Here is a 13,860-nt window from a genome sequence, read left to right as displayed (position 1 = left end):
CAAGTTCTCTCTGCTCATAAATCCCTGAGCCAAGCCAGGTCCTATACCCATAAGCTTCAGTATTCAGTGATCAGCAAACTTGAGGATGAGGGCAAAGTGCTAAGAGCCTCTTTAACAATGTCTTGGGTAGCCTATTGACAAGAATGACATCAGAGAAGACTTAAGCTTCCTGCCCCTCAAGGAATATGCCTGCCCTTCACAAGAGGCCATGATCTGCACTTGGTATGTAGGAATAATAACAAACATTCATGGCCCCAAAAGCACAATGAGCATGTATTAAGAGCTGATTTAGTCTTAAAACAATGATCGTCCATTCTTACACCGGCATGCAATTTTATGCATTGTTTCATTATTAAAACCAACCCAAAATCCACCATTCAAATAAAATGTAAAGAAGAAAAGATTAAAACAGCCTTGGATAGGAGGCATCAGTATGTACTCATTGTGGCCGGAGACAAAAATGAAGATTCTTTGATAGTAGAGTGGTAGGGGATACTCAACAGCACCAACTACCTGTCGTTAACTACTCTGGTAATGATTTCAATACCAATTACAGCTCTGCTGAAGACATTTATCTTAAAAGACAAAAAGATTGTATACGGATAGGAACAAATCATGGTTACCTTTCAATACTAAAAGACTTTTAATGGAAGATTCATGCCCTGGTAAAGAAAACATTAGAATGGAGATCACTTTAGGAAGATAATAAAAGTTGCAATTTTCAAATAAAAAACACCTGCACATATTCTTGACACATACCCGTACCTATATAATCCATTAAGAGAGTGAATCCAAACAAATAATCTAATGAAATAGAAGCAAATATGGTACATTGATAAAATCAAAACTTTGTCAAAATTCTAGACTTAGAAAGAATGAGCTATGTTGGCTTGGGATCAGTTCACTTGCACCAGGTCACCTTAGCAGAGTTTAAAATATGTACTGTAAGGCTATCATACTGGCTAGGGAAAAATTCTTGTATTTTCAAATTTGTTGCTGAATCTCTTTCTAAATAGACATTGCACATAAACCTCAGATAAGATTCATGGGAATAATTTAAATACAGTACAACTCACCTGATTTGAAGTCAGAATCAAACATATATTTTCTTCCAGTGTAATATTTATATGTGATAAGCTGAGACAATGAATACCTATCCTTAAAAGACTGTGCTTCAATTGCACGTATCATAGGCTTGCACAAATTCAGTTTGTTAATCTTGAAATAAATCTTGAAGAACTGATTAACAAGATACAGCAAGCCCCATCTTTTAGTACAATCTTCACCAGCACGCCTGCAAGGAAAGAACATACACTTACTAAACAGTATTTGAAGGTTTAATAGGACAAATTTGAAAGTAATTTACACAACATTACTTCCTTCAAAGCTGGAAGATAAGGCACTAGACTTTTAGCAAGGGTTAACCACCCACCAGCTAGTTAGCAAGGGGGGAGGGGTTGCTGGCTACCCCACTCACTCACACACCCGAGTTGAGAACCCACTTTGCTTGCATGCAGGACTTCTAGGGGGACAGGTTCAGGTGGGTTAATCTGTATAAATAGCTACAAGTTTGTATCATTATGAAAAATACAAATTACTTTCAAATTTGTCATTTGTTCCGTCACTACAGTAATACAAACCATATGTTATTTATAGGGGTGACTTTCCCTTTAAGAGGGTGGAAATATGTACCAACTGGCATCTTGGCATTGACCCCGCCATGTGTAGCACAGTGTTTAGTTAGGTGTAAGGGTTTCTTCCAGTTACATACAGAGTCCGTACGGAGAAACCCGGGGTTCTCTCCGTACAGGCTCTGTACGTAACTGGAAGAAACCCTTATATCTAACTAAACACTGTGCTACACACGGCCAGCGACTTATGCAAGTTGGGTGCTTGTGATACTAGCAATATGAGTGGTCTAGGTGAGAGTTCTCAGAGTCGTAGGAATCTTCCGAGAGTACCTTAAACATTACCCAATCCCTCTTGCTACAGGTATTGGGGATGCAACAAGTATTATTTCTATAATTAAGTTACACAAGGAAAATGGTTTTACCGGCACATAGGTGAGGCCAGCTTTGCCGAGGACCTTGGGTGCTGATTCCCCAAGAGAGAAGATAAAAAAAAAAAAGAGCCAGTCATTCTTACACATTCATCCCAGAATAATCCAGGGAAACCTTAGCATTCAACCATCCAGGTATTTAAACCACTTATGCACCTACCAAAAGACCAATGGAGAACGTCTCCATATTCCTGTGAGTCCCGTCTTGCAGGTAGTGGGTGGTTAAGGTCGTCTAACGCTTCCACACACCCACTTGCAATAACTAAGTCACAGAGTAGTTTCTCTTGAACATTAGAGATGTTGCAATACCTCAAACGTCATGAGCTCTGGGTCATCATGTTGGAGGAGGATCGGGATTCAGTGCTAGGCCAATGACCTTATAAATCCACGCAGAGATGGTGTTCTTCATGACCCTCCTCTTGACCTTCCCTGTGCTGACGAAGAGTGCTGACACTCGGGGGCGAGCTGCTAATGTTCTTTAGAGGAAACACTTTACACTCCTTATTGGACATAGTAACAGTTGATCTGGGTCATTGGTTACATAACAAAGACTCCCAGTCCAGAAGGGCCTGATCCTAGGATCTGCAAACTCAGGGACAAAGTTGAGAATTACTTCCCCACATCCCTTGAATGGGCGTCATATGAAAGGCCATGCTTAACTCTTTTGGCCAAAGCAATGGCGAGTAGGAACAACATCTTCAGAGTGAGATGGCGATTTGTATTCTGGCGTTATGGTTCATAGGGGAGCAACCTTCAGAGACTAAAGGAAGCGAACCACGTTCCACAGAGGAGGTCTAACTTCTAACTGGGGTCCGGTAAGCTTGAAGCTTTGTAAGAGGAGAGAAAATTCCAATGAGGATGAAATATCTTCTCCTTTCAGCTTGAAGGCAAGACTCAAGACTGAGTGGTAACCTTTCACTGCCAAAACCGAGAGGAGAATTTCTTCCCGAAGGTACACAAAGAACTCCGCTATTGTTGGAATAGTGGCATCGAGGGGAGAGATATCCCTTCCACAACACCAACCACAGAAGACAGTCGACTTACCCTGGTAGACTTAAGACAAAGAGCGTCAAAGGTGTCCAGTCATCCTTTTCGCAACAAGAAAATCTCTCTCAGTCAGGAGATGCTGGATAATCTCAATGCGTGAAGTCATAGCGTAACTACGGCTTTGTGGAAGATGTTCACGTGTGGCTGTTTGAGTAGATCGTGTCGTGGATGGAATTCTCTTGGAAGCTCCAAACCACTCTGCATGGTGACATAGCAGAGCTATGAGAGTCAGAGAGAGGTTGTTGGATACTCTGATCTTGCTGAGTACTCTTCTCATGAGACAGTTTGGGGGAAAGGCGTAGATATCGAAGTTGTCCTACCATTGTTGGGATGCATCTTGCCCGAGACCCTGGAGATCCAGGAATGGGTAGCAGCAACTCGGGAGCCTAAAGTTAAGGGACGTTGCATACAGGTCCACAGTTGGGGAACCCCACAAAGTCAGGAATTTGTTAGCTACTAGATGACTCAAAGACCACTATCTCAGTCACTCTGCTCAGATTCTCTGCAAGCACAGTCCTCTTGCCCGGAATGAAGCGAGCCGATAGGGACAGTGAATTGTCTTCTGTCCATCTCAGTATCTCTACTGCTAGATGGCATAGGGGCTGCGAAAAGTACCGCCTTGTTTGTTTATGTAAGCCACTAATGTGGTGTTGTCGCTCATCAACACCATAAAATGACCCACCAGGAACTGCTGGAACTGTTGGAGGGCTAGGAAGGCAACCCTCATCTCTAAGAGACTTATGTGCTGATACCAAAGGCCGGAGACTGTGTGATGCAGCATATGCAGCAACCCCCCCCCCATTATGATTTTGATCCATTTGAATAGAGCATCAATTCCGGGGGAAGAACAAGAAGGCCAACACCCTGTGGAGGTTCTCGTCTTCAACCCACCATTTGAGGTCAGTCTGCTCCTATAGACCTATGGGGATTAGGATGTCCGGAGAATTGTTGGACTGATTCTACCTGGACTTCAGCCACCATTGGATGGATCGAATCCTGAGGCAGGCATTGGGCACTAGACGGGTCAGGGACGATAGGCGACCTATGAGACACAACCATTGCTGGGCTGGTAGTTCTCCTCTTCTGATGAAGGGTCTCATTATCTTGAAACTTCTCGTCTGATGGGAAGATTTTCTGTTGGTCGGTGTCAATGATCATACCTAGGTATACCAGTCTTTGAGAGGGAAGCAGGGAGGACTTCTCGAGGTTTACCATAATTGTCAGATCTTGTCAAAGAGCCAGAAGTCTGTTTCGGTGTTGAAGAAGGGTTACCACCAAGTTTGCTAGGACCAACCAGTCATCCAGATATCTTAGAAGACCGATGCCAATCCCGTGAGCCTAAGATGACACTAGGCGAACACTCCCGTGAAGACCTGGGGTGCCGTGGAAGACCAAAGCACAGCACTTTGAACTGGTATTGCTTGTTGTCGAGTATGTTCCTTAGATACTTCCTTGAAGACGGATGGACTGGGATCTGGAAAGATGCGTCCCTGAGATCCAGAGTGCACATGAAGTCCAGCGGTCTTACCACTTGTCTGACCTTGTCTGCAGTCTCCATGCTGAATGGAGTTTGTCTGACAAACTTGTTCAGAGCTGAAAGTTGATGACTGGTCTCCAGCCTCCGAATGCTTCTTTCACAAGAAGAGTCGACTGAAGAAGCCTGGGGGCCCGATAAGGACCTCTTGGAGAGCACCTTTCTCTAACATGGTCTGGACTTCGTCCTGAAGGGCCAGCTCGTTCGCGGATCCCTTCGCATAGGAGCTTGATGGGACTGGATCCCAAGTAAGAGGAGGGAGAGATTGAATGAACAGGATGTGATAACCTGAAAGAATCATGGCGGCTGTCCAAGGTTCCGCCATAAGTTGCAGCCACCTCTGCCAGCGGCTTTGCAGGCATCCCTCTACTGGTGGACAAGTGGGAGGATTGCCCGTCCTAGCGGGTGCGGCCTTAGCCGCTCCCTCTGCTGCCTTTACCTCCAGGGAGGACTTAGAGCCCTTCCGCTCCTTGGCTGGAGAGGGCTTCTTCGACACCCTCTGGGATGTAGAAGTTGCCGTCATTGTAGTCCTATTTGTCGCCGGTTTTGCAATTTGCAGCTGCTTCTCCTGTGGCAGAGGAGGACGACAGGGCCGAGATATGAGGGCTCTATGGAGAAGGAAATCGTGATTGGACCCTGCCACCCGCTCAACATCTTCCAGCACGAACAGAAAGGAACCCTTGAGTTGAACCTTTCTATTATAGAGTCCTTCATAGAAGTATCGTATAAGACCGTAGGTTAACCAACTGGTGGGAAAGGAACTCGATGGTCATGGTTCCCATCCCATTACCAGAAAGGTTTTCATCGACTTCCTTGTGGTCTCCTTAGACCAGTCTTTGGTCCTAATGAGGAGTTCCACAGACCCCCAACTAAAGATCAAGCCACGAAGTAGCCTGCATGGCATACTTTGCAATCCTCTCTTGGTTAATGATCTCTGACACAGAGAAAGAGAGAGAGTCCGAAGAGTCTCTTAAAGGAGACTCCTCTAGTCTGTGCCTCTACAGTGGTCCAGAGGCAGGGCTGGAAAGCGTTCGTTGGAGACCTCATAATACTTCTGCTGCGCAAACCGCAGCAAAAGAAGCTTCAAGGATGAGCCCGTACGGAGTGAACTGGAGGAGCTGGTAACTTGGGCAAACGCCTTCCTTCGGGCACTTGTCAACCCCTTAGACCAGAGCAAAGCTGCACTGGGTTTGGGAGGTCTATGAGTGCTGTAGACATGATTCAGGTCTGTGTCTTTCCCCACTTGAGGGGCCGTCGCTGGATCAGACAAGCCGTTGACGGCCTCATGAAGGCCAAGACCTGCCAGAAGGTGTGTTCTGACACCCATTGCTCAGCCTCCATGAGCTTAGGACTAGAACCCTTAAGGAGATAATAACCCTCTTTGTCTTAGCTGACTCCCACCCATGAGCTCTCACCCATACGAGCCCAGGGTTGGTGGAAATCGTCAGGAGTGGTAGCGGAAGACAAGTCACTTGCTGATGTCCATGTAAGTAAAGGGGAGGACCACCAAGTCTTCTCTTGCTGAAGCCTAGAAGCCCTTGCCGAGGACTTCGGGATTGTCTTCGCATCCTTTGACTCCCTGCGTGATGGAAGGTACACTTCCAGGAGCAAAGACCTGGAGTGTTCTTTTCTCGTCGATGACGGCAGTTCTTTTCTTGGTGAAGGAATTACATCGGGCTGTATCATCCTTTTGGTAACTGGACATAGTTCCGATGGAACTACCTCGATGGGCAGAGGCGGAAAGAGTCTGTTAAAGATATCTCTCTAGGAAATTGAGGCACGGATGAAGGGTATTTCTTCTTCTTTGTTGTCATTTTCAGCGTCAATTATACCTGCAAGAAATCTTGCTGTACTGTACTTCCGTACACCCGTCTCAGCTACTCCCCTCTTCCTCTTGAGGGGTGAAATGATCTTCCTAGGTGAAGTGAGCCTGGATTGGACTGGCCTTGCGGACTTCAGTCTGGGGTAAGACGGGAGGGAGGCTCTAGACGGAGGAGCCGACGTTTCCAGAGGAATCTCGGTGGGCTGGCTACCGACTGCGCCGGAGGAAGCACCTCCGTAGCAGCCTGACACACTGCTTTGACCAGGGCGTTAAACCACAAGGGTTCCTCCTCGAATGTAGAGATAACAGGAAGATCCCTTGCAAGGCTAGGAGCAGGAGCTTTAGGTCTTAGAGTCTGAAAGGTATTAAGGTTAGATTCTCTACCCGGTACAATTGGCACCAGCATCTACTCTAGCTCACGCTTGGATGAGCTAGATGCCCTCAAAGTGGAAGGTTGCTGGGTTTCCGACGGTTCCCTCTTGGAAGGGAACGGAACTGGACGTCCGCCTTGCTGAAGTTCCTTCGGAGGTGGATAGCCCCCACGAGCACGGAGGGAGACACTTCTTCTTAGGGAGGGAGGATCTGGACCCTGAAATGAAGGAAACAAGCATAGCTCAGGGGGAAAGAGTCTCCCTTAGGCAAGAAAGGTCAGAACTGAACCTATATACAGGAGGATCCTCTTGATGGAGCAAAGATCGCTGACGGGGAAGCAGACTTTAACGAGGAGGACAATGGGTGTTGTCTCTGCGGCAATCATGCATAGGTCGATTATCCAGAGCTGGCGAGCGACGATTACGATGCGACCTGGAAAGAATCAAAGAGAGAGAATGATGATCACGCCTTGGCAAGTGACGATCCGTCCCCGATGATCGGCGCTTGTGGGCCGACAGATGATAGGGTGAAACAGGAGGGCTAGATAAAACAACAAGTTGGTGAATGCTGAGATGCTGGCAAATGACGAAATGCTGGTAAATGACGAGATGCTGGCGAATGACGAGATGCTGACGAATGACGACAAGCTGGTGAATGACAAGGCAGGCGAGGGAGAGTATTGTCAGTCTTTGGAAGTACTGATAGGAGCTCGTCAGCGCCCTGAGGTTTCTCCACAGAGGAGACCTGCTCCAAAGGTGTCAGGGGAGAGATACGATGACATTTGGAATTTCTCTGGAGCAGGACCTCCAGGAAGGACCTCACTCTCGAACGAGAAAAATGTCCACCCACAGGAGACCTGCCTTGGACTGTGCTCCATCCCCAACGGAAGAATCGGCTCAGTATGGGGGAGAGCGCAGTTTTCTGCAGCAGCAGCAGTAGCAGGCAAAGACAAAGGGCGAGACCATTCGGCAGCAAAGGTAACCGATACTCTGGGGTCACACTGGTCTGCACTCGTCAGTGAAGGAAGCTCCACCTTGGAGAAAGCCGGTGTAAGCTACCTCTTGGCACCAAGTTGAAGGAGTTACAGCACTGCCTCCTTTGACGGGGGACCGGTCATACCCAGTGACGGCCAAACCTACAAAATATCAGAGAAAGAACAGGCTCTGCCCAAGGAAAGGTGCAGAAGTGCTTCTCTAGGGCAGGTTGGCCTGGTGTTAGCTGGCATTCGCATCTGTTCGATCGTTCCCCAGAAGAGATCGATCAATCAGAAGTTTCAGGAAGAGATTGGGGAGTCAAGGAGGAAGTCTGAGGTTTCTTCGACTTCAAGGAAGACCCGGAAGGTGAAGAATCTCTCTTGGACTTCTTCTTGCGCCGCCGCCCAAACCTCTCCCAATGGGAGGCAGACCACTCCCGACACTCAAGACAGGTGCTGCCCTGATCACAACGTTACCCTCTGCAGGATGGAAACGAGTGCGCGTCCGTCTCAACGGAGGACATGAAAGTCTAGCAGGAGCAGCCCTACAGTTTTGGACAAGTGCGCATAAGAACGGTCAAGAACACACAAACTGCAAAAGTAAAAGCGTTAAAAGCAAAACAAGTCAATAAGCAAGTTGAGAGGAGAGCGGTAACGTCCGTTTACCACCAAGTCAAAAGCAAAGTGGGTACTCAACCCTGGTGTGCGAGTGAGCGGGGTAGCCGGCTACCTCCCAGCCCCACGAGTTAGCAGGTGGGTGGGTAACCCTTTTTAAAATTCTTGTGGCTCGTTTTCCAGCTTTACCGTAAGTAATACAGGCAGTCGTTGACATACGACAGAGATAGGGACCGAGAGACACATGTTGAACTTAAAGGTGAAGTTTCCTTAGATTTATTATGCTGCGTCATGATTCAGTAATCTTAAGTCATATTTTATCAATATTTTCTTACTTCAATAATCAACAATTACCTATTATTTTTTTTACCTTTGGTTGTGATCAGCTGATATCAACGTCCCGATACCGTATCGAGAGATTGCGCAGATACAAAAAACAAGGTGTATTGTTTATGTAATTTCTTATTCAAAATATCTTCATAATATGTTACATGATATCATAGTTTTCATACAGTTCTTCTATAGACATTATTATTAATTATATAAATACGTTGTGTGTGTATGTGTACGGGTGCAACGAATAGTTTATCTTTTAAAGCTTCATAGAGTATTTCATTTTTAGTTCATTATTAAGTCGTCATATTTCTCTAGACATTACACATATTGTGTTTAATTGTGATTTATCACCGCATATTTGGGCCAGTTGGGTGCGACCAAGGCTACTTGTCCCTTGAAGGATCTCAGTTTGTCTAGAACTTTCAGCAAAAGATTCACCGGGGGAAAGAGATAAATCTTTTCCCTGTTGTCCCAATTCTGTGACATGGCGTCTCTGGCGTAAGCCTGAGGGTCTAGATTGGGAGCCACATATACTCTCAATTTGTGGTTGGATTCCGTGGCGAAGAGGTCCACTTGGAGACCGGGAACCTGAGAGAGAATCCACCGAAATGACTTTAGATCGAGTGACCATTCCGATTCTAGAGGGGAGGTCCGGGACAGGGTGTCTGCCACTACATTCCGGACTCCCGCCAGGTGGACAGCTGAAAGATGCCAACGGTTCGAGGCTGCTAAGGAGAATATGGCTACTAGAACATGGTTCAGAGGCCCTGACTTTGACCCGCCTCTGTTGAGGCAGCGGACCACCACTTCGCTGTCGAGGACCAGACGAAGGTGTTGTTTCTTGGGAAGAGCGAGACGTTTCAGGGTTAGAAGAACTGCCATGGCCTCTAGCACATTGATGTGAAAATGGCGGAACAAGGGAGTCCAAAGACCTTGAACTTTCTTGAGCTGAGAATAGCCGCCCCAACCTGATAGGGATGCGTCTGTGTGAATGATTAATTCCGGGGGCGGAAATCGAAGGGGAACTGACTTTGACAGACTGTTTGCTCTTGTCCAAGGAAGAAGTCTTTCCCGTAGAATGGGAGGAAGGCGGACTTTCCTGTCCCGGAGCTTCCGGTTCGCCCTCGAACGCCAGACACGATTGATATCTTTCAATTTTGCCTTCAGAAGAAGATCCGTCACTGAGGCAAACTGAAGGGACCCCAGAATCTTCTCTTGAAGCCGTCTGGAACTTACTTTGTCTTTGAGAAAGCGTTTGGTGTTCCTTGCAATCTCTAACCTCTTGGGTCTGGGAAGACACAGAGTATGAGATATAAGATCCCATTGCAGGCCGAGCCATTGGAACTTCGATTTTGGAAGAAGACGGGACTTCTTGAAGTTGATCTGGAAGCCTAGAGATTGAAGATAATGGATGACTTTGTGAGTGGCTTTTAGGCAATTTTGGGAGGTGTCTGACCAAATGAGCCAGTCGTCCAGATAGGCTACTACTTGAATCCCTTGATTCCTGAGTTCCTGAACAGCGACTTCTGCTAGCTTTGTGAAGATCCTTGGGCAATGTTGAGCCCGAAAGGCATCACCTTGAAGGAGTAACTTTTGTCCCCTAAGCGAAAGCCTAGGTACGGACGGAAGTGTCTCGCTATCGGGACGTGATAGTAGGCATCTGTAAGATCGATAGAGGTGGTGACGGCCCCACGGGGAAGTAAGGTCCGCACCTGCGAGACGGTAAGCATTCGAAACTTGTCGCATTGAATGGACAAGTTGAGAAGGGATAGATCTAGAATCACTCTTCTCTTGTCTGAATCCTTCTTCGGGACACTGAACAGCCGACCTTGAAACTTCAGATGTTTCGTTTCTTGTATGGCATTCTTTTGTAAAAGATCCTGGACAAATTCGACCAGGTCCGGAGTGGAATGTTGACGAAATTTGTTCGGAGGAGGAGGTCCTTGAATCCAACTCCACCCTAGTCCCTTGGAGATGATACTGAACGCCCAGGGACTGAACCTCCATTTGTTGCGGAAGGCATAGAGCCTCCCCCCTACCTGCTGCACCTCAGTATTGATTTGAGGAGTTGCCTCCACGTCCGCCTCGGAAGTTCTTTCCTCTGCGAAAGGCTCTTCCCCTGCCTTTGTTCTGGTTAGAGCCACGGTGGTAGCCTCTACCTCTACCATAACTCTGGGAAGAGCTATGAGCCTCGTAGGACTGGTTAAAGGCAGGGGAAGTGGCGGAAGCACCAGAAAGCTGGCTCTTAGGTAGCAGAACGGTGACATAGTCATCCGAAGGAGCCCGAGAGGTGGAAGGCTGTGCAGGGGCAACAGAAGATGGAGGAAGAGGCAGCCGGAAGTTGGATGAAGCACTCTGTTGTTGCCTGAACTGGGTGGAGGTATATGGTCTAAGCTTCTTCCTACCCCGGGCTTGATAATTTGCGGGGTCATACTTGCGTTTAGGGGTCAAACCCCAACGGGCTTTAAGGCTCTGATTAACCCTAGTGGCCTCCGCCAAGACTTCCTCTACGAGATCCTCGGGGAAGAGATTTGAACCCCAACAGGAGGACCGGATGAGTTTATTAGGTTCATGCCTAATCGTCGCCTCAGCTAGAACATGCTTGCGACATCTGCGTTTAGCAGTAGCGAAGTCATACAAGTCATAATATAACGACTGTAACGTAGCCTTGTTGAGAGACTTAAAAATACTCTCCGTATCGTAAGTCAAGGCTATCGACTCCGTGGATGTGGCCAGGTTTAGAGTACGGCCCACACGTAGGCGGGAATCATATTCCTGTTTAATGAGAGATTCCGGGAGACGGGGAAGCTTCTCACTAAACAAGACTGAGGCACAGTCTGCTGCAAGCTTGCCGGAGGTAAAGGTGGTATGGACGTTGTCCCAACACTCAATACCTGAGGGAAGAAGGAGGGAGATTGGATCCACCTCTCGGATGGGAGGCAAGGGCTTCTCCTCCAGAGCATATTGAAAGGCAAGCTCTGCCACCTTATTGACGCATGGAGTCAAGGTGGTCTTGTCCATTAAGAACATCGTAAAGGAGCTTTTATGAGGCGTCAGCATGGTGTTAGTGCAGCCGATGTCATTCAAAAATCTGGCCCAAACAGATTGGGCTTGCTCCTTCGGGAAGATGACCGTCTCTTTGGGGACCTTGTCTAATCGGACTAAAGCTTCCTCGGTAAGTCTGGCATAACCATGAAATGGAAATGCCAGACCTGGAGGAAAGAATTCAAAGTCCTCTAGAGGACGAGTGCCAAGGCCCTCCAGAGTCAACATTCCGTCTGAGAACGGGGAATGAAGAGCCATCCGCCAGGGGTTGTTCTTGGCAAACGGCGGGAGCTTAGAGGCATCCGGTATGAGAGAGCTTTGGACTCTCTCCGGAGCTCCTTGCTCTAAAGCCCCAATTCTCTGACCGAAGTTAGAGAACATCGTGTCCATCCTCGACTGCATCTCCGAAACCAACTTTGCCTGCATCTCCGACACGATGCGAAGCATAGCTGATTCGGAAAGGCCCGGGCTAGCAGCAGGAGGGGCGGAAGGAACTCCCGGGTCGTGAGACTTAGAGGAGGAACCAGAGGTCTTTAAAGACGGGTTCGTACCATGTTTAGAGCCATGAGAAGTCTTGTGAGGCTTGCGAGCTTTGGGTAAGGTCCTTGAAGTAGACTTATCCTTAGGGGGAACCGGGTATGAACGTTGAGACGAATCACGGTCCCCAGAAAATCCAAGAAAGGAAGAGCGATCAGAAGAAGAAGAAAGAGCGGGGCTGAGGATAGGAATCTCAGCGCCGGACACACCTGCCTCACTTACCACCCTACCTGTATCCGGCTCGTCTAGCAACATTGGTTCGACGTCCAGGTTCATGGAGGCAACATTGTCCTCCAGACCTCCGGGGGCGTCCGATGGATCTTGCTCTGGGTCGATGAGACCCGTTATAGTGGCATCAATGTGGGCAATGATGGGAGCTGCCACATGCCTAGCCACAGCAGCTGAAGACTTGGCGTTGGGGTAAACCATGGTGCAGTAGTCCTCAGATAGGACGTACGGCCGCTTAGACTTTACATTCCGGGCAAACCCACCAATCCACACCTTCAGTGTGGCCCGAGCCGCAGACTTTTGCTCCGGGGATGCCTGAAATAATAGGGGGAATTATAAAAGGGAGACTCCCAATGGTCCTTCAAGACCATAGATATCTTACTAATAGTAAATAAAATAAGAAGGCAATATAGCCAACGGGACTCACCGAGTCAGATCCAAGGGTAGTGATGAGGTCGAAGCAAATCACACAGTTATCCGGGTGCCATACCACAACGTCTTCCAGTTGAACCCCACAAGGGGCGTGAGATCGGCAGACGGAGTGGCCACAAGGCTGGTGCAGAACAGCTGCACAGGCCGGCGTCAGACAATACACCATCTGTAAAAAGAATAGTATATGAGAAACTGTAATTCTCTTAATTAGGGGCGGGTCTGGAGGACCCGGGCCTAACATAGGTCTAACACAAGATTAGAGCTTGACTGTACTATTCTTTAAGTGGCCTAACATAGGTCTAACACAAGAATAGAGCTTAACTGTACTATTCTTTTAAGTAGGGGCGGGTCCGGAGGACCCGGGCCTAACATAGGTCTAACACAAGATTAGAGCTTAACTGTACTATTCTTTAAGTAGGGGTGGGTCCGGAGGACCCGGGCCTAACATAGGTCTAACACAAGATTAGAGCTTAACTGTAAAAAATAAAAATAATTTTTTTTTTTTTTTTTTTTTTTTTTTAGGGGTGGGTCCGGAGGACCCGGGCCTAACATAGGACTAACGCAAGGTTAGAGCTTAACTGTAATATTCTTACATAGGGGCGGGACCGGGGGTCCCGGGCCTAAACATAAGTCTAACTTGAAACTAAAGTATAGCCATCCATTCCGGTCAAGCCGGGAGTATAAAAAAGGATGCAATAACAAGGAATTAAGACACATAGTGTCCGATTTCCCGGGGTGGGGTAGACCCCGGGCCGGGAAATAAAGGTATATTCAATACCAATTCCTTTAGAGACTCCGGGGTAGTGATCTGTCATATATAATCATCATAGGAAATGTTATAAAATAATAGGGGGGCGGAA

General features: G+C 47.6%; 1 protein-coding gene across 1 annotated transcript in view; it reads right to left on the bottom strand.

The window, feature by feature from the left end:
* LOC137636818 (PCI domain-containing protein 2-like) overlaps positions 1-13,860 on the bottom strand; it is a gene marked incomplete at its 5' end in the record, with an annotated part of 64,250 nt that overhangs the window by 39,062 nt on the left and 11,328 nt on the right. Inside the window, one exon of the mRNA XM_068369175.1 lies at positions 1,077-1,294. Within this exon, the coding sequence (XP_068225276.1) occupies positions 1,077-1,294 (218 nt within the window). The remainder of the gene's footprint in view (positions 1-1,076; positions 1,295-13,860) is intronic.

The sequence above is a fragment of the Palaemon carinicauda genome, unplaced genomic scaffold, assembly GCF_036898095.1.
Source record: "Palaemon carinicauda isolate YSFRI2023 unplaced genomic scaffold, ASM3689809v2 scaffold4, whole genome shotgun sequence".
NCBI lineage: Eukaryota > Metazoa > Arthropoda > Malacostraca > Decapoda > Palaemonidae > Palaemon > Palaemon carinicauda.
This window is presented reverse-complemented; position numbering and strand designations above follow the sequence as displayed.